The 21,191-nt window shown below is 48.5% G+C and overlaps 1 protein-coding gene, 1 long non-coding RNA gene and 1 pseudogene across 3 annotated transcripts in view; 2 read left to right on the plus strand and 1 right to left on the minus strand.

The window, feature by feature from the left end:
* Positions 1-21,191, minus strand: part of LOC309341326 — a 223,062-nt gene that overhangs the window by 50,053 nt on the left and 151,818 nt on the right. The window lies entirely within an intron of this gene.
* Positions 4,952-6,367, plus strand: LOC309340584 (F-actin-capping protein subunit beta pseudogene; annotated as a pseudogene). Its single transcript has one exon. The product of its transcript is annotated as an F-actin-capping protein subunit beta pseudogene (transcript).
* On the plus strand, positions 10,924-13,237 carry LOC309341274 (hemoglobin subunit beta-2-like). The gene is made up of 3 exons (XM_081860857.1): positions 10,924-11,096; positions 11,208-11,430; positions 12,958-13,237. The coding sequence occupies exons 1-3, from the start codon at positions 11,005-11,007 to the stop codon at positions 13,084-13,086; spliced, it is 444 nt and encodes a 147-aa protein (XP_081716983.1). The 5' UTR covers positions 10,924-11,004; the 3' UTR covers positions 13,087-13,237.

Consider the following 21,191-nt stretch of genomic DNA (forward strand, 5'->3'; position numbering starts at 1 on the left):
GCAGGGCACTCACAGCCCCAGCCAGCGATGGTGGAGGGACTAAGCTGGCACTCCTGTCTGTGGGATGTGAAACACAAGAGCAGTCAAGTACAACATTCCTAGAGTGAACATGTTTACACATGGGGAGGGATGTTTGTCCAGCCAGCAGGTAAAACTTCCTGTTTCCCTTCTGGGCTGGGACAGACTTCCTCTACATGTGATTAGAGTTGGGTGTGGCCTCACCTGTGCAGGTAATGATAAAAGCACAGGGCAGGGCAGCCATCTCTCTTCTCTTCCTTCTCTCTTTCACCACATGCATCAAAGAAGCAACATCTACTGAGTGAAAGATACACTCTTGGCTTCCAGCCAAGAGAGGACAAAGGGACTGTCTTCATATAACAGATAGGTAGCCGTGTTGGTCTGCCATAGTCAAAACAAAAAATTCCTTCCAGTAGCACCTTAAAGACCAACTAAGTTAGTTCTAGGTATGAGCTTTCGTGTGCATGCACACTTCTTGAGATACAGATGTGCACACGAAAGCTCATACCTAGAACTAACTTAGTTGGTCTTTAAGGTGCTACTGGAAGGAATTTTTTGTTTTGTCTTCTTATAAGATAGAGTCCAAATGCATGTTACTTCATTAAGCTTAAGTCTGCCTTCTGGGATCTGATTGTGAACAGAATGTGAGTAAACTCTTTTTATACTTTTGTAAAAGACTGTGTCGTCTCTTGTATTTTATGAGGGAATAAGGGGAAATTACCAGAATAGTTATTATAGAGGCTTAAGCGAGCCTGAGCAAACGCTGCCGTTGCAAACTTAAAATAAAGGGGAATGTTTTACTCTGCTGAAATTGGGGAACTTGTTAACACAAGTTGGATAAGGATATAATCAGACAATATATCCTCTCCTGCATCCCTGAACATTCCCACACTGTCTGCCGTGGATGCTTTAGTTGAGATTCCTGCACTGCAGGGGGTTGGACTAGATGGCCCTGGGTGTCCCTTTCAGCTCTGCAATTCCCTGATTCACTTCTTCCATGCTGTGCATCATTTTATAAACTTCCATCATCTTCCTCGCCTTGTCCCTAAATGAAAAAAGTCCCAAAGGCTGCAACTATTCTTAAGAGGGGAGTCACTCCATCTCCTTGGATCGTTTGGGCTGCCCTTTTCGGTGTTGGGATGTGTCCAGGGAGATGGGGGCAATTGGCAGGCCCCCAGCTGGCTCCAGCCACCGGCCGGCAGCCGGGCAAACTCTGGTTCTCGTAACAGCATCAATCAGCGACTCAAGCCTCAGAAGCCTTTAGAGACTGAGCACCCTCTAATCATCAGAGTGGATAAATCTTCACAATGGAAGTGGCAGATAGAGACATATGTAAGCATATTTACAGCATTTTATTCAGCAGCAGGACAGAGGAAAAAACATGTCTGCTTCCCTTCGTGTCCAAGCAAACAGCAGCATAGCAAAAGCAATATACAGTGGTACCTCAGGTTAAGAACTTTATTCGTTCCGGAGGTCCGTTCTTAACCTGAAACTGTTCTTAACCTGAAGCACCACTTCAGCTAATGGGGCCTCCCGCTGCTGCTGCGCCATGCAATTTCTGTTCTCATCCTGAAGCAAAGTTCTTAACCCAAGGTACTATTTCTGGCTTAATGGAGGCTGTAACCTGAAGCATCTGTAACCCGAGGTAGCACTGTACAACGGAAGTAAAGTAAACAGACATGTGACATACAACAATCCACAAAACTGTTCTAAAGGTGGAATGGAAATATGTCCTAACTCTTTTCCAACTCTGCGATATCCTCCAGACCACCCCGGGCTTCCCTTTGTTAACGGAGAAACCTGCGGGCTCCCTTGGACAAAAAACAAGGACACCCGCCAGGAATAGCAGAAGAAAAGAGTTTTGACTGAAGACTGTGGCGACAGGACTCCCACCTGCCACAAGGTGGAACAAGATGGAAGCCCCGAAAAAAGAACTCCCAAACTTTTATTAGCTGCTAATCCCCATGTTACACCCCCCCCCCCAAACTACATCACTCATACATCACAGTTACATCATGAAAGGGGAGGTCTGGTGGCAGTAATCTGAGCATCCTGGACCCTGCCCCATGGTTCCCCTTGCCCTCCACCAAACACCCATGGAGTGTAACAAAAGAGATATTTACATTTCCCTGTTTCCCAGCCCGGTTCATCCCACCCTTTTGTCTTCATCTGGGTTTGTTATTTCTGGAATGGCTACCTGTCTGGCACTCAGGTACCAGAATGCCAGGGATTATCGCTGGGGCAGAGGGGCTGCTGAGTAGCTGAGCTCACATGTCTATATGAATTCCGAAGTTTTCCCAATGAGCCAGTAAAGGTAAAAGTAAAGGGACCCCTGACCATTAGGTACAGTCATGGCCAACTCTGGGGTTGCAGCACTCATCTCACTTTATTGGCCGAGGGAGCCGGCGTACAGCTTCCAGGTCACGTGGCCAGCATGGCTAAGTCGCTTCTGGCAAACCAGAGCAACGCATAGAAACGCCGTTTACCTTCCCACCGGAGCGGTACCTATTTATCTACTTGCACTTTGACGTGTTTTTGAACTGCTAGGTTGGCAAGAGCAGGGACCGAGCAATGGGAGCTCACCCCGTTGTGGGGATTCGAACCGCCGACTTTCTGATTGGCATGTCCTAGGCTCTGTAGTTTAACCCACAGCGCCACCTGCATCCCAGTGAGCCAGTACATAGATACATTGATCAGTGAATTCTTACATTTGGCATTGTGCAGCAGAGGCCCTTTGAATAGATAGGAAGAAACGGTGATGAAGTGTTTTGTGGGCCAAGTCACAAAAGTGATGGGGCTGATTTTGGTAGTGGGCTGCATGTGCATGATATCTGCTGGAGGGGCAACCCCCCAACCTATACATAAATTCCTGCAACACCTTTCTGAAGAGAGACCATGATTTTGGCTCTGGATGCTCCCAGCCCCACAGCTGCTGCGATGCACCACCCTGAGCGCCTTTCCTCCTCCCCCCTGTTATCTCTGCCCCCAGCGAGGGTGGAGAGGGCGTCCTATCAGGTCTCCCAGGGCTCTGGGTGTGGGTGGCTGCCTTCAGCTGCTTCGCCCAGATAGGGCCAGGGCCGGGAGGAGCAGGCCTGTGCCACGGCAGGGCGCACCCAGGAACCTTCAAGAAAGCAGTGGCTCAGCCCAGTCTCCAAGGCCAAGGAAAGGGGAAGCTGCAGGCAGAAGTCCACCCGGTCAGTCCATTGCCAGGACCAGGGAAGGGAAGAGTCACAAAAGTGGATTGAGAGGAAGAAGGGTGGTGGAGTTCGGCCATCGCCTCTGACCATCGGTCATGCTGGCTGCAGCCTTGTCTGCTGGGCACCAGTCTGGCCTGACCTGGTCTAGGCTTTAACATATAGAACCACAGAATGGGCGGCCAGAATTTTAGTACATAGCAAGAAATTGGAAAAACACAACAATACCCAAAACGGAAGATTGGCACATCCTACTGGTAGAATGTCTGCAGCTAGCAAAAGGGACAGGAAGAGTAAGAGTCCAACCAAAAGAAGAAGTCTATAAGGATCGGAGAATCTTTAAAGAATATTTAGAAAACTATGGAATAAAAGGAAACATCTTGGCACAGTTAGACTGATCCTTGTATTGTATAAATATAAGTTTGTAGGGAGGTAAAAAGAAATTATATAAGAAATATGTAACTGTGTGGTATAAAGGAATGGATAGATAAAGTACAGTGAGATTAATTGGAAGTCAGTTTTAAATTTCTTTTCTGTAAATTTTATAATTGTGTTCAATACCACGAGTACATATGATGATAATTATATTAATTTTCTTGTGTCTTATAGTGTGGTGGTTTGTTTGATTTTTCTGTTATTTGTTTGTTTGATTGATTGTATGTTTGTTTACTTGTATGTACGTCTGTTTTTCATAAGTGTATTTATTTTAAATTAATAGAGATATATTAAAAAAAAAAGAACAGTAGAATGGCAGTTGGAAGGAACCCCAAGGGTCATCCAGCCCAGCCCAGCCCAGCCCCCTGAGACGGGAAGTGCAGGAATGTCAGCCTTGGAAGAACGCACCATCCCAGCAGCAAAGCGGTCTCAGTACGCCAGGCAGCAGCTCAACAGGTGCAGCAGAGAGGCCTGCAGGGTCATTGTTGCCAGCCATCCTTTCTTGGCGACCAGAGGTTGTGGCAGTGCCTCTGCCCACCTGGCAAGCCATTTCTGGTCAGTCATATGGTATGCTGCTGAGAGGCCCTGCAGAACCAACACTCCCAATACCAGCTCACCCAGCAAGGTTCTTTCAGTCCCCCATCCAGATCTGAACCCAGATGGAAAAGGACCCAAATACTCCTCTTGGTCTATATACCATGATAGGAATTTTTAGGTCTTAGATATATGTTAAATGTTCATAAGTGTACCAACCAAACACATACATGATCAGCACAGGAAGACCAACCTGAAACCATTCTTATTCTCTGCAAGGTCATAGAATCATAGAATCATAGAGTTGGAAGAGACCACAAGGGCCATCGAGTCCAACCCCCTGCCAAGCAGGAAACACCATCAGAGCACTCCTGACATATGGTTGTCAAGCCTCTGCTTAAAGACCTCCAAAGAAGGAGACTCCACCACACTCCTTGGCAGCAAATTCCACTGTCAAACAGCTCTTACTGTCAGGAAGTTCTTCCTAATGTTTAGGTGGAATCTTTTTTCTTGTAGTTTGGATCCATTGCTCCGTGTCCGCTTCTCTGGAGCAGCAGAAAACAACCTTCCTCCCTCCTCTATGTGACATCCTTTTATATATTTGAACATGGCTATCATATCACCCCTTAACCTCCTCTTCTCCAGGCTAAACATGCCCAGCTCCCTTAGCCGTTCCTCATAAGGCATCGTTTCCAGGCCTTTGACCATTTTGGTTGCCCTCCTCAGGACACGTTCCAGTTTGTCAGTGTCCTGACAAAGGAAAATGGAAAATGGAAAAGCCCAACAATACCTCTTGCGCCTTTGACCAGTACAGAGACTTGTATTTCGAAGGGGGCGTTTCCTCCGTCTACCTCTGGGATCTGGATCACGGATTTGCTGGCGTGATTCTAATTAAGAAAGCTGGCGATGGATCAAAGAAGATCAAGGGGTGCTGGGATTCCATCCATGTGGTGGAAGTTCAGGAGAAATCCAGTGGCCGCACTGCCCATTACAAGCTGACCTCCACAGTGATGCTCTGGCTGCAGACGAACAAAACCGGCTCTGGCACTATGAACCTTGGGGGCAGCCTCACCAGACAGATGGAAAAAGACGAGACTGTGAGCGACTCCTCTCCACACATAGCCAACATTGGGCGCTTGGTAGAGGACATGGAGAATAAAATCAGAAGTACACTGAATGAGATTTATTTTGGGAAAACGAAGGACATTGTCAATGGACTGAGGTCTGTGCAGACTTTTGCGGACAAATCAAAGCAAGAAGCTCTGAAGATCGACCTGGTGGAGGCTTTGAAGAAGAAGCAGCAAAACTAAAACGAAAACAAAGAAAACCCGCTCCGTTGACGATGCTAACGAGACATGCCATGCTCTCATTAGATTCCTTTTTCTTAGAGAACTTTCCCCCCTCTCCCTTTCTCCTCTCCCCCACCACCCGCCTGCCACTATTTTTTCTGTCTGCGTCTCCATCACATCATGCCCACGTACATGTCCCACCCCCTCCCTAACCCCACCCCGGATGAATAAAGCTGTATAAACTTTCATCAGTCTCTCTCTCTCTTGGCTTAATTTGCACCATATTTTTTTTAATTCTCGAGATTTTGCGGAGCGCATTTCTGTAGAGAGAAAAAGATCCACGAGAGGGGGTGGTGTTTATTTTGTTGCCCTGTTTTTTTTTCCCCTGGCCCCCACCCCAACATCTATATGCATAAAATCACCAGGCCATTCTGTTAGTCTTACCCCCCTTCCCCTCCCTCCTTCCTTCCTTCCTTCCCCTCCCCTCCCTCTGCTTTTTTCTTTTCATCTTTTGTTACATTGGTGTAAAAAATGTAAAACAAAACAAACAACAAAAAAACTTTATTATATACTGTGGTGTGTGAAAGAGGAAAACGAAAAACTGGAAAAGAAATTGTTCCATGTATGTTTGGGGGTGGGGGGCTGTGCAGGAGGGGGGGTGCAGAAGGCTGAAGTAAACTCTCTCCCACCCACCCACCGACTTTTTGAGCTGCGAGGAATTTTGCTGAGTTGGTGATGGCTGCAAGGTGTTCTTTCTTAATGGGGACAGTGAGGTGCTTTCTCTCTCCCCCGCCCCCAAATCCCTTCTCTTGTTTTGATTTCTATGGAATGCAGAAAATTTTTTAAACCCACCCCTCCCCGGTTATTTTTATTTTATTTGTAATGCTTAAATCGGAATCTACATCTTATACTTGAGCCTCCATACTTAAAAATAAAAAATAAAATATACCACAAAAAAAATGTGGGGGGAAAAAAAACAATACCTCTTGCCCAGATCTTTATTATGAATATTTATTCAGAACCGTAGCATTGTAGAATTGGACGGGACCCCAAGGGTCATCTATTCCAACCCCCTTGCAAGGCAGGAATCACAGATAAGGAAACCCCAGCAGGTGGTCACATGACCTCTGCCTTAAGACCTCCATTTTCTATTACTGCATTTATAGCCCAGATTTTCCTCCAGGGAGCTCCAGGTGATGCGCAAGGGGGTTCTCCCAGCACCTCATTTAATCCCCTCAACAACCCCGCGAGGCAGGCTAAGCTGAGAGGCGGTGGCTGGCCCCCAGATTCATGGCTGAGCGTGGGATTCCAACCCTGGCCTTTCCTAGGTCATAGTCTGACACTGACCACTATAACGCGGCGACTCTGCTGTGATATTTGCTGGTTCCATTCAAGACCCATCTGAACTGTATGTGTGCCACACTATCACAGCACTTTGAGCAGTCATGGCACCCCACCCCCCAAAGTATCCAGGGAACTAAAGTTTATACTGGGTGCTGAGAGGATAGGACCCCCCCCCCCATTCCCCTCCCAGAGCTACAGTACTCAGAGTGGTTTAACCATCGAGCCCTCTTGACAGGGGGCTCTGGGAACTGTAGCCCTGGGAGGGGGAACTCTCAGCACCCTTAACAAACTACAGTTCCCAAGAGTTTGTGGTGGTGGCTGGGAAGCCACGGCTGTTGAAAGTGGCATGCTACTGCTTCTTGGGAGAAAAGCAATGACAAACCTGGACAGCATCTTAAAAAGCAGAGACATCACCTTGCCAACAAAGGCCCGTATAGTTAAAGCCATGGTTTTCCCAGCAGTGATGTATGGAAGTGAGAGCTGGACCATAAAGAAGGCTGATCGCCGAAGAATTGATGCTTTTGAATATGGTGCTGGAGGAGACTCTTGAGAGTCCCATGGACTGCAAGAAGAACAAACATATCCATTCTGAAGGAAATCAGCCCTGAGTGCTCACTGGAAGGACAGATCCTGAAGCTGAGGCTCCAATACTTTGGCCACCTCATGAGAAGAGAAGACTCCCTGGAGAAGACCCTGATGTTGGGAAAGATGGAGGGCACAAGGAGAAGGGGACGGCAGAGGACGAGATGGTGGGACAGTGTTTTCGAAGCTACCAGCATGAGTTTGACCAAACTGCGGGAGGCAGTGGAAGACAGGAGTGCCTGGCGTGCTCTGGTCCATGGGGTCACAAAGAGTCGGACACGACTAAATGACTAAGCAACAACAACTGCTTTAAATGCCAAGTGCTGGTGGGGGTCTCAGAGAGCCATAGCTGAAGCAGCAACATTTTTTAGCAGTGAGCTGCCCATCCAGGCCCACCCCAGGAGATGGAGACTGCTGGCTCATACCTAGCTGGAGAGACTGGGGGCTACCATGAGATCATGAGAGCCTGCTAGATCAGGCCAACGGCGGCTCATCCAGTCCAGCACCTGTTCACACAGAGACCAAATACTCATGAGGAATCGAGATAGACTGTCTGTAGACTTGGAGGTTCCATAAGAGCATTGGAAAAGCATTGCTGGATCAATGGCTCACCTAGCCCATTCTGTTCTCGCCATGGCCAACCAGGTGCTCATGATGGGGAACCCAAAGTGAGGCCTGAAAAGAGGACCCAAGCCGGGAGCGCTCTCTCCGCTTATCTGAGTCCCTGTTGACCGAACGCCCAAAGTCCCCACAATCTGCAGGGCGGTATCTCCCCTCTCGCACCCTCAGCTCGCAGGAGGGCAGAGCCATTATCTTCCTCGCGCACATGAGGCGGCCCAGGGAGGCCAGCTGCCAGGGAGATGGGCTGGGCAGGCAGCCATGGGGAGCTGGGTGGGGAGGGGTCCTTGCCTATCCGACTTTGAAAAGCTGTCACCACTGGATCAAACCCATCCGCTTTGTTGCATTAATTAAACTGGATAGTTTTCGCTGGGTTTTGAATAGATGTGTATTTGATTGTTGCAGTTTTGAACTTCATTGGGTCCTTATCTTCCAGAGTGGGCTGTGCACTCTGCTTTTCTGAATCATGGTTTTGGTAGGGGAGGGGGCGCTGGGGAGGGGGTTATCAAGAGGATAGTCTTCTCCCAGCCCCCAAAATATTCCATCAACTTCCCCCAAATTCCTCTTCTGGTACTTTAGGTGTTTACTTCCCTCACTTGTTTTTTCCTATTGCACTCTTTAAATTAAATATTGTTATATCCTTAACATTTTTGTACCATACTTATTTTCAAATTACCTCTTGCACTTTGCTATTTTCCAGTTATTACGTCTTAATTTCTATGTTTGTTAATTGCAAGTGTTCACTCAAACCCTGCTAGTGAGTCCACGTCTTTACAAGGTTTCTGTATGTACGACATAAACGGTTCCCAGTCCTTTTTAAAGTCTCTTAAGTTTTCCAGTTCCACTTTGCCATTTCAGCACATTCCATGAGTTTTTCTTGCCATTCTTCTTTCGTGGGTACCCTGTCATCTTTCCATCTTTGGGCTAGTGATATTCTAGTCACGGTTTTCACATACACAAATAACCTCTTCTGCTCTTTTGGCAAGTCTTGGCCTGTAATGCCTAGCAAGAAAGGTTCTCATCTTTTAACAAATGTTATCTTAAACATTTTTTCATTTCATTATAAATCATTTCCCCAAAACTTTTGGTTATTTTACAGTACCACCACATATGGAAAAATGTCCCTCCACTGTCTTTACACTTCCAATGTAAGGGTATCCCTCTGTTTCCAGCAGAAGTCCCAGAGCAGGGCTGGAAGGGGGGGGGTGAACAGGCTGCCCCGATGTGGCCCCTCACCCCCAACACCTGGGAGCCCCAGGCAGGTAGATGCAGGTGCAAAAGGTTCAGAAAAGGGTCCCCCAAAATGGATCGAGGGGGTGAGGTGACTCCCCTATGAGGAAGGCTTGCAGCGTTTGGGTTTTTTCTTTTTTTCTTTTTTATTAAATTTTATTTAACATAATTATTACAAAATACAAGCAAAATACTGCAAATACATACATACATGTATATTTCAGATAAGCACACACATATAAAAAAAGAACAAAAAGAAATAAAGGAAGAAAAAGAAAGAAAGAAAAAGAAAACATAAGGAGAAGAAGAAGAATTGGAAGAATTTCTTCCAAATTTATTCTACAAATAATAAAATTTCATTGATTGACTTCCATCTCTTACACTGCACTTCCTATATACATTTTAAGCAAAGTTGTATCTATTATTCCGTGTTTTTCCCATACAGTCTCATACTAATCTTCTAATCAACAAGTTTTCTAGTCTGGGGTTTTCTAGCTCAGAGGCAAGGCGGGCAAGGAGTTTGCGCAGTTCTGCATGGCCTTGGGAAAGGGGAGAGAGGAAAGCCTTTGTCCATCTCTCCCAACGCCAGAACTCAGGGGCCTCCAGTGAAGCTGAGGGTTGGAAGATTCCAGACAGGCGAAAGAAAGGACTCCTTCACAAGACACAGAGTTAATCTGTGGAACTCCTGCCCACAGGAGGCAGTGGTGGCCACCAGCCTGGGTGGCTTTGAAAGAGGATTGGGCAAATTCATAGCGGAGGAGAGAGCTGCCCATGGCTGTGATCTGGGATGGCTGTGTGCTGCCTCCACAAGAAGAGGTAGCAATGCTTCTGAAGACCAGCTGCTGGCAGGAGGGGAGGGGGTTGCTCTGGTTCTCAGGTCCCAAGAGAGGCATCTGCCTGTGAGAACAGGATGCTGGACTAGGCGGCCCATTGGCCTGATCCAGCAGCCTCTTCTGATGTCCTTGTGTTAGGTAGATAAGACGTACGGTAGATAGTCTCTGATTAAAGAGGAGGAAGGGTCTGTAGCCCCAACAGCACAACCCCAATCTCTCCACTGCTGACACCCCCCTGCTTTGCCCAGAACAGGGGTTGGACTAGACGACCTGGAGAGGTCAAGTTGGAGGCAACCTCTCCCAGTGGTGCCAGCCCTCAGCCCTGACCTCCGAGACTCCCAAGGGCTGGGATGAACCTCACCCCACAAAGAGACCATGGGAGGCCTCCTGTAAGAACTAAGAAGAGCTTGCTGGATCCATCTGGTCCAGGACCCTCTTCTCACAGGGGCCAGCAAGATGCCCTTTGTGCAGTCAGAGCAGAGCCATCGTGGCTAGGAGCCACTGATAGCCTGAATCTTGCCCAGGCCTCTATCAAAGCCATCCAGGTTGGTGGCTGCCTCTTGCGGGAGGGAGTTCTGCAGTTTAACTCTGTGTTGTGCAAAGGACTTTCTTCATCTCCGTCCCGAATATTCCAACTCTCAGAGGCAGAGGGAGAGAGGGAGCGGGAGAGAGAGACAGCAGCTATCTGGGGCCTCCTGCCTGGCCTATGTAGCCCCACCCCAGGGCTGGCTGCCACCCTGCTCTGGCTCGGCCCCACTGAGCCAGACCACCCAACCTCTGGCCAAGGATGGCCCCGCCCACACGAGGAGGAGGAGCCGCAGCTTTGGCCCAGGGTATAAAAGGCTCCAGCCATGGAAGAGGCTTCAGCTTCGCCCAGAAGGTTTTGCCCAACAGCCGAGCAAAGTACCCAACCCTCAGCCAGCCACCATGGTGCAATGGACCGAAAAAGAGAGGGAGATCATCACCCAGATCTGGAACAAAAGCGACGTGGCCGTGATTGGGGCCGAAGCCCTTGGCAGGTAAACCTGCACCCCTCCACTCTCCCGCTTGGGACAGGGCAGGCGTGTGTTCCTCAGCCAAGATGACCCCTCTCTCTCTCTCTCTCTCTTGTTCTCCCTCCTTCTTTCCAGCTTGCTGGTGGTCTACCCCTGGTGCCAGAGGCTCTTTGCTCACTTTGGCAACCTCTCCAGCCCTGCCGCCATCATGGGCAACCCCAGGGTCAAGGCGCACGGCAAGGTGGTCATGGCCTCCTTCGGAGAAGCCATCAAGAACCTCGATAACGTCAAGTCCGCCTTTGCCAAGCTGAGCGAGCTGCACTGCAACAAGCTCCACGTGGACCCCGAGAACTTCAAGGTGAGGCCCCCATCTCCCCAAAAGGGCTGCCCAGAGTGGCGTCTCCGCACGGGGTGGGTGGCAGGGAAGAGGGTGCCTGAGTTCCCCTCTGTGGAGACCAGAAGAAGGGAGCAGGAGGCATGTGGGTGAGGAGATAAGGACCCATCCAGACCACTTATTTCCTGGCCAAGAAGCCGGAGGCCCTCAGGCCACTCCTTAACATTCAGCAGAGCAGCGAGGAGAATCATAGAACTGCGGAGTTGGGAGGGAAGTTGTCTTTGTCTACAAAACTTTTCTGAACTGTCTTTTCCTTTGCAAACTGGCTGCAAAATGTGGAGCCACAGAGCAGAGTTCCAACTCTGCAATCCAATGATTCTATCGTTCACAGGAGGTCTTTTAGCAGAGGGTTGGAGGGCTATCTGCCAGGACTTCTTTAGTAGCAATTCCTGCATTTTGGGGGGCGGGAGGGGGGTTGGACTAGATGGCCCTCTACAATTCTAAAGTTCTATGGGTGTTATGCTGGAGATGTAAGAGGGAGGTGGGAACCTTTTATCATACATGGTGGGGATGTAAAACTGTAAGGAAATTTTGGAACGAGGTAGATGTGGAGCTGAAAAAATTATTCAAGATTTCGTTTACCAAAAAGCCAGAGGCTTTTTTTGTTAGGCCTAATATCAAAAGACATTCCCAGAGATAAGAAAAAAATGTATTCCTTTATGCAACAGCAGCGGCCAGGATACTGATTGCAAAGAACTGCAAGGGGGAGAAAATGCCATCATTATTAGAATGGCAAAGTAAACTCTGTGAGTTTGTGGAAATGGCAAAATTGACGGCAATCGTTAGAGGCCATTCAAATCAGAGACTAATTAAAGAGTGGGAGGGAGTGAAGGAATACATGAAAAAATATGGTTGTGGAACTAGAATATTATAGATAACATGTAATACATGCAGGGATAAGCCAGGAAATAAGAAAGAATCAATTGAATAATGATTAAATTATAACAACACAACAAGACGGAAGAAGTGAAAATAAAAATAAAAAATTGAGATCACACATGGGTGAAGGGGAAGGGGGGGCATAGGGGAATTTGAAATATTATTTATAATATGAAAGCTTTAACCTAAAATTTCTAACTGTGTCGTATTTGTACACAGCAAAAAGAAGTTTAGAGTAATTAGGTACACTTTAATTTAGTTAATGATGTAATGGGTTTATGTTAGAAAATGAATATGGGTGTTGAATTTGGAAAAGAAAGAAAGAAAGAAATCTAAAGTTCCATGGGGGGGGGGCTGGTTGTGACTCAGCCCTGCTCAAGCCTGGAGCCACCTGGGCTTCGGGACCCCCCTCTCCAGCACCCACCGCCCTTTCCAAACCCCGTGGCAGAGCCTGCCTGGCGAAATCCACGCGTGGCACCGTGGTGGCAGCCTCTGAGGAATGGTGGGGGGCAGATGGGGGCGCCCCGCCCGGATCCCGACCCTTTGCCCCCCCCCCACGCCCGGCTCCCTCCCCCTTCGCGGTCTCCACCGAGCGCCTCTCTTCTCTTCCAGCTCTTGATCAACATGCTCCTGATCGTCCTGGCCTCCCACTTCGGGAAGGACTTCACCCCGACCGCCCACGCCGCCTTCCAGAAGCTGGGCAACGTGGTCTCGCACGCCCTGAGCCGCCACTACCACTGAGCGACCCTCGACCAGGGCCAGCTGCCTCGCGGCCGCCCGGTCGCCCACGCCACCAGCACCGCCAGCGCCTTCCCTCGCGGGGAAACCCCCTGCCAGACCCCCCACCCCCCCACGCGGGGCCACTAGCTAATAAACGTCACTCCCTGCAAGATGAGCCGCCTCCCGTGTGTCTTTGTGGGGGGGGGGGCTTTATGGGGTGGGGGTGGGAGGACGGGAGAGGTGACCCTTGCAGGACGTCAGAGCCTGCTCTCTCAGTCACCAAACCCAGGAATATAGGCGGACTGCCTTTGGACGCGGAGGTTCCATCAGATGCTGCCCCCAGAGGGTTGGAGAGGGGGCTTGCCTTATTGGCTGCTTGCAAGAACCTCCCCCCCCCCCAGTCTGGTTGCACAAGGGGGCTTGATGGAATATAAGCCAGTGTACTTTGAAGCCCCCCCCCCCCCGCTTTAATCCCAAAGTCCCGCACTGCACAGTCAACACAATTCCATGGTGTTCCTGAATGGCAGGTCCCACCTCCAGGGAGCTGAGGTGTAAGGACATATGTTGGGGAGAGAGCTGCAGCCTGGCCAAGTTGAGCTGCCCCCATCAGGCGGCCGAGTTCTCCTTCTGGGGTCTCTGTGTGTTTTCCAGCCCTTTGCAGCGTCCTTGGGGGGGGGCGGGAATGCCCCTCCAGGAAGCCCCAGGATCTATTTGTTGTGCTGTGAGGTCCAGTCCTGGCGTGTGATGAAGACTATGCAAAGAGAGTCATTGAGAGACAGAGTGGTGTAGTGATTAGGGTGTCGGACCCTATAATAATAATAATAATAATTTATTATTTATACCCCGCCCATCCGGCTGCCACTCTGGGTGGATTCCAACAGAACACTAAAATACAATAACCTATTAAACATTAAAAGCTTCCCTAAACAGGGCTGCCTTCAGATGTCTTCTAAAAGTCTGGTAGTTGTTTATCTCTTTGACATCTGATGGGAGGGCGTTCCACAGGGAGGGCGCCACTACCGAGAAGGCCCTCTGCCTGGTTCCCTGTAATTGGCTTCTTGCAGTGAGGGAACTGCCAGAAGGCCCTCGGAGCTGGACCTCAGTGTCCGGGCAGAACGATGGGGGTGGAGATGCTCCTTCAGGTATACTGGACTAAGAGCTGGGTTTGAATCCCCACTTAACCATGAGAGCCAGTGTGGTGTAGCGGTTAAGAGCAGTAGTCTCGTAATCTGGGGAACCGGGTTCACATCTCCGCTCCTCCACATGCAGCTGCTGGGTGACCTTGGGCCAATCACACTTCTCTGAAGTCTCTCAGCCCCACTCACCTCACAGGGTGTTTGTTGTGGGGGAGGAAGGGAAAGGGGAATGTTAGCTGCTTTGAGACTCCTTCGGGTAGTGATAAAGCGGGATGTCAAATCCAAACTCTTCTTCTTCTTCTTCTTAACCACGAAGCTCCCTGGATGTGTTCTCAGCTGGGGTGGGGTGGGGGCACAGCCATTGCCTTCCAGCCTCATCTACATCACAGGGCTGTTGTTGTGAGGAGGAGGAGCATCTACACCAGCTTGAGCTGCTTGGAGAGAAAGCTGGGATATAAATGTATCAAATGAATTTATATTCATCCACGAGGACCAGGTCTCTGGGGGTCTCCCAGCCATGCACCCTCCTCCTCAGTGACATGACTGCATTCTCTTGCCCCCCACAAATCCTCACTGGGCATGACATGTGAACAACTTTGTGAAATGCTGCGTGTCTGTTGTGCAAACCATAATTCATTGCTAGAGTCTCCTATCCAAAGGACTGAGAGCTAGAGTTCCCCTGAGCGTGTGCAGAGTAACTGAGCAGCTGGCTGTGGGTGGAAAGGCTGGGCACCTGTTGCCCTTTTGCAGGACAAAGAGATCTTGTGGGGTGGGGGCCTTGATTTCCTCTCCCATGGCCCCAGAGAAGACCACAAGGAAGAGCAGCAAATACGGAACATTCTTTATTATCTTTATTACTTATGAAATTTCTATACTGCCCTTCACCCACCCAACTCAGGGAAGTTCACAACATACAAACACGAAGTGCATGATAGAAACGAGAAAAACACGTGCAAACCAATAACCCCCACTTCCCCCCACCCCCATGTTCCACTTGGGGTGGGGCAGCAGGGAGAGAACCAAGCAGGCCGTTTCAAAGATAAAGACTCCCTTGCGGGCGGATATCTGGCAACATCTGCACCTCACCCTCCTCCTGGGTGATCACGATGGCCGTGACACAAGGCAATGTGCCTCTCGCGCATGTGCAAGAAGCTCCTGGGTGTGCCAAGGGCTCTCTCACAGAACTGTAGAATGGTAGATTCACAGCTAAAGAATCCAACCTCTGCTTAAAACCCCCCAGCTCTTTCAACTGCTCCTCCTTAGTCTTGGTTCCCAGACCCTCGATCGTCTTGGTTGCCCTCCTCTGCACACCTTCCAGCTGGTCCACAGCCTTCTTAAATTGTGGTGTCCAGAAGTGGACGCAGTGTTCCAGGTGTGGTCTGACCAAGGCAGAAGAGAGCAGGACTATGACTTCCCTGGATCTGGACACTAGACTTCTGTGGAAGCAGATTGGAATAGTATTAGCTTTTTTTGCTGCTGCATCACACTGTTGACTCATGTTGAGCTTGTGCTCCACCAAGACTCCTGGATCCTTTTCACATGTACTGCAATAATGATAATGATGATAATAATAATAATAATAATAATAATAATAATAATAATAATAATTTATTATTTATACCCTGCCCATCTGGCTGGGTTTCCCCAGCCACTCTGGGCAGCTTTCAATAAAATATTAAAATACAGTAATGCATCAAACATTAAAAGCTTCCCTAAACAGGTCTGCCTTCAGATGTCTTCTAAAAGTAGTTGTTCTCTTTGACATCTGGTGGGAGGGTGTTCCACAGGGCTGGTGCCACCAACGAGAAGGCCCTCTGCCTGGTTCCCTGTAACTTGGCTTCTCACAGTGAGGAACCGCCAGAAGGCCCTCAGCACTGGACCTCAGTGTCCGGGTAGAATGGTGGGGGTGGAGACGCTCCTTCAGGTATACTGGACCGAGGCCGTTTAGGGCTTTAAGGGTCAGCACCAACACTTTGAATTGTGCTCAGGTACGCTACAGCAGCAGCAAGAATACTCATCGCAAAGCATTGGAAGACACAAGACCTACCCACCTTGGAAGAATGGCAGATGCAAGTAATGGACTACATGGAAATGGCGGAAATGACTGGCAGAATCTGAGACCAGGGAGAAGAGTTGGTGGAAGAAGATTGGAAGAAATTTAACATTTATTTACAGAAACACTGTAAAGTTTTTGAATGTTAATGACATTGAAATAAAATGAAGGGGTTCTAGTAATAAGGTATAAGAATATGTAAGAATGGATTGACATTTCATGAAAATTTGAAGCTATAATATGTGAGGAAAAATAATGAAGGATAAATTAACAGGATATGAACTTGCTGAACCAATCGTTAAATGGAATACAAAAAAGGGAGGCGTGAGGAAGTCAGGAAAATAAGTTAATCAAAGACGAGAAACTAAAAAAGAGGGATTTTTGTTTTTTCCTTTTACTTTTTGTTCTATGTTAAATGTTTGCATTTTTGTATTTTTGTGTTTTTGTATTCTTCTTGTGTTTTTTCTTTTATATATTGTCTAATAACTTTTTTACTGTTAAAATGCAATAAAATATTATTTTTTAAAAAAATTAATTGTGCTCAGAAACATCCTGGGAGTAGGCCAGTTTTCCCGCATCCTGTATTTGTGCATCTGGTTCTTTCTGCCAAAGTGCAGAACCTGACATTTGACGGTGATGACGACGAGGACGACAAAGCAGACCAGACTCCTTTGACTGGGTGCACAAACGTGGATCTATGCATGGAAACGGAATGTGAGAATTGCCACCCCCGCATTTCTAAGCTTTGGATCAGGCGTCATTTCTCATCCACCTGCATCAAAGAAAACTCTGCAGCACTGGGGCTAGAGATCCTTGCCCATAGGTCCTGTTGTTGTTTTAAAAAGAATCCTGCAAGCTTATTCTTAGCACCCTCTAAACTCTGGGCTCCAGGGTGGTCCCATGTGGGGCAGCAGCAGCAGCAGCCCCAGAGCCCCTGGAGCACCGCCAGGTGAGCCTGTGCATAAGAGCTTCCTCACAGCTGCCCCTTTGGTCTCTCCTGCCGCAGACAAAGAAGGAAAGGCTCAAGACAGGCAGCAGAGACTCTCCCGGCAAAGGCGGAGTGGGGGTGCTCAGCCTTCCAGGTAAGGGAGCGGGTGCTGAAGGATAGGATCCGAGAATTGTAGAGTTGGAAGGGAGCCCAAGGGTCATCTAGCCCAACTCCCGCAATGAAGGAATGAGGAACCCACCACCACCAGACCTGCAGTTGAGTTCCTCCTCTGCCACAATGGGTCTGGCCAGGCCCATGTTGTCGCCAGGGATTCAAATGACAAGAAAGAAGGATCTGACTTAACATCCGTGTGGGAGTGACGCTCCACCTGTGCTGAGGCACACCTCGCACCCGGCATGCCACAGCGTGCCAAGGAGCCTCGTGGCTACTCGCCCTGAACTCTAGCCTCTTGGCTAGCAAACAGGGTTTCCCCCCTGACCGTTTGTCCTCTCACAGATTTGGTTACTAGACTTAACGCTTGGCTGGAGCATGACCAGGGACACAGATGTAATCAAGTATCGGGGGAAACGTTTTAGGGAAACACCTGCTGACACATGTATTTGACAACACTGGAAATGTTCTTAGATGGAGATACGTCATGTTCAGGGTGGTTTCACTACTGTTTCCAATTCTTGACTTCTGTTAATAAAAGGAGCCTCTGCATAGCTAGTCGGCAGCCTGCTTGGAGCATGCCTGCCAGCGTGCTTCTGCACAGCTCACCTGCATTCAACCTCCCATTGTCCTTCATTATTCCTACATATCAGGAAGGACTTTCTGAGAACCAGAAGGGGTGTGCTCTCCTTCCTTGGAGGTTTTTAAGCAGAAGCTGGATGGCTATCCATCCCTACTATGCTGGGTAAAGAAGAGGCATCTGCCCAAATGATCTCTTCCAAAGATGGTTGCTAGCTGTCCAGTCCCTCAGCTCATCTCTGCTCAGCATCTGGAGGCAGCTGGTGGGTTTCACCCTTGGAAGGGAGCTTCAGTTAAGCTGCTCTTGCAGATTTAGCTGTGCCCCCCCAAAAAAACCCCACGTCTCTCACCTCCAAGAGCCAAGAGAAGGCCACCTCCTGCCTTTGCTCTCCCTGAGCTCTGGCCGACCCAAGCTCTGCTGCTTCTCAAGCCGTGGGGTGGGCTCCCCTCTGGGCTGTGGAGGGAAAGTCCTATGTGGCACAATGGGTCAGAGATCCTGGGTGTTAACCAGAAGGTTGGTGGTTCAAGCCCACCCAGAGACCGCTGTGGGTAGGAGATTCATGCATTGCAGGGGGTAGGACTAGATGTCCTCTGGAGCCCCCTCCACATGAGGCTGAGGATTCAGAAACAGGCGGTGCCTTTTCCCCTCCTCCCTCCCAACCAAGGCTACTGTGCAGATCAGGATGAGCCGCCCCCCAACCCAGAAATGTGGGTGTGACTGACTGGGCACCTTTATGGGGCCCCCACAGATGCTGAGAGACACTGTCTTAGCCTTTGGACAATTTGTGCCTTGAAGGGATGGGGGGGGGATGGCAGTCCTCAATCAGCTGTGAGTCCTGCATTGCAGGGTTCTATATGACTTTTGCTTCCCTTCCAACTCTGAAATTCTACCGTTCTAGAATTTCTTCTCCAGCTGTTAGGAGGGTGGGGGGGTGTCGCTGGGTTCTACACTTATCATCTGCAAGCAGCTGCCTGAAGTTCATTGCCCTAATATTATTATCAATTCCAAACCAAACCCCTCAGCTGCCTCCTGAGGGTGGAATAATCATTTTCTCCTTCCTGATCTGTAGGGAACAGTAGGAAGGTGAGTTGTTTCCTTCTCCTTTTTTTTGGGGGGGGAACATTTTTTATTAGGAATTTCAACATAGTAATTTATCAAAAACACATCATCCTCATCCCCCCCCATTTTCCCCTCCCCCCCCATTTTCCTCTCCCCCCTCCTCAAAAAAGAAAAACCCACCCCCCGGACTTCCCTCAGCTCCTCTCTCTGGTTTTTCAGCACATGTTATTCTCTGCATATTCTAAAATTGTAAAGATCCTTAATTTATCTATCTATATATTACCAATAAAAAGTTTGTGTATGTTTATTCAAAACCTGCCAAGGAGCCCAGTTCATTTTATTGTTTCTTTAAGTACAGTAGTACCTCAGGTTACATACGCTTCAGGTTACAGACTCTGCTAACCCAGAAATGGTACCTCGGGTTAAGAACTTTGCTTCAGGATGAGAACATAAATTGTGCTCCGGTGGCGCGGCGGCAGCAGGAGGCCCCATTAGCTAAAGTGGTGCTTCAGGTTAAGAACAGTTTCAGGTTAAGAACGGATCTCCGGAACAAATTAAGTACTTAACCCGAGGTACCACTGTACTTTGTAAAAGGTTCCCATTCTTCTTTAAAGTCACAGTTGTCCTTATCACGTGGTTTATGAGTCAATTTCGCCAATTCCACATAGTCCATCAGTTTCTCCTGCCACAGTTCTTTGGTCGGGATTTCTTCTTCCATCCTTGTGCTATTAAGATTCTTGCCGCCATTGTCGCATACATGAAGATGTTTTTCAATTTCCTTGGCAGGTCTTTTCCTACAATCCCTAACAAGAATGTTTCAGGCTTTTTTTTTTACAAATGTTAATTGGAACATTTTCTTCAACTCATTGTATATCATTTAGTTGTTTGCTTCTCCTGACCTGTGGCTAGAATGATCTACGACAGATCAGTAATCAACTCTTCTCTGGCAATGGTGATAGGATCATAGAACAGTAGGGTTGGAAGGGACACCAAGGGTCATTTAGTCTGACCCACTGGGATGCAGGAATCTCAGCTAAAGCATCCATGCTTGATGGCCGTGCAACCTCTGCTCTGCTCAAAACCCTCGCCACTGAGCTGTAGTGGCACCCCCACCCCCACCTGTCCACCAGCACCCAGACTTGCCTATTCCCTCCCACTAAATCCACTTTTAAGAAAAAGCAGATCTGTGGATGTGGCTGGATTTGTCTTCAACCGCCTGCCATCTACTGCCACCTCCTGGCTGATGGACAGAAAAATGCAGGTTTCCAGGTTCACAAGCGCTAGCAGCCCTCTTCAGTTCCACGTCTACCTTTTTGGCATGAAAACCACTGGGAAATGCTCTGGCAATATGGTTCAGCTTTACGGTCAAGTCCTAAACATCTTATGCTGTGCTTGGCCAGTGGCCTGTGGAGGCCAGTGTTGTGCTACTTTGGCTAATGGGGTCCTGCCCCCCTCTCACACACAGAGAGAGCACTCTGATAGTAAGAGCCTCTCTACAGTGGAATGGACCTCTGAGTAGGTCATGGACCAGAGCTGGATTTAGGTTTGATGAGGCCCTCAGCTCCTGAAGGTAATGGGGCCCTTTCTATGTCCAGCTGTCCTTTGTCAACAACAAATAGTCACTGTTTTTTGTGTTGAATTTTGAGATTGAAATATTGAAATACTTTATTGTCACTTGTACAACTTGCATACAGTGAGATTACACGAGCACCCCCCACTCAGCTCTCTTAGTCTTAATTCCCCTCGTTTACTGACGCACACCCACCAAACCCAAAAGTCAGTTGCCCTGTTGTTCTCTTTCCATTCAGCAGCCTAGCAGCCCAGGATAGAAGCTGTTCTTTACCCTGTTGGTGCAACTAATCCTGCTTCTAGATCTTCTGCCTCAGGGCAGGAGATCAAGAAAGTGTCGGCCAGGGTGTGAATCATCCCTGAGAATTTTCCTCACTCTCCTGAGGCCATGTTCTTCCGCTATTTCATCCAGTGGATTCATGGGACAGCCCATAATATCTTGTGCTGTATTCACCACCCTCTGTAGGCACTTCCTATCAGATGATGTCAAACCAGCGTCCCAGTATGAAAGGACACTTTATATTGTGGACCAGTAGAAGGAGATCATCAAATGTTGATTGACATCGTTCTTTTGCAATACTCGTATATGCTATATGGTAATCTATGGACATAATAGTTATCTAAAGCCAT

This window comes from Podarcis erhardii (genome assembly GCF_964252035.2).
Source record: "Podarcis erhardii genome assembly, chromosome: 4".
Taxonomy (NCBI): Eukaryota; Metazoa; Chordata; class Lepidosauria; order Squamata; family Lacertidae; genus Podarcis; species Podarcis erhardii.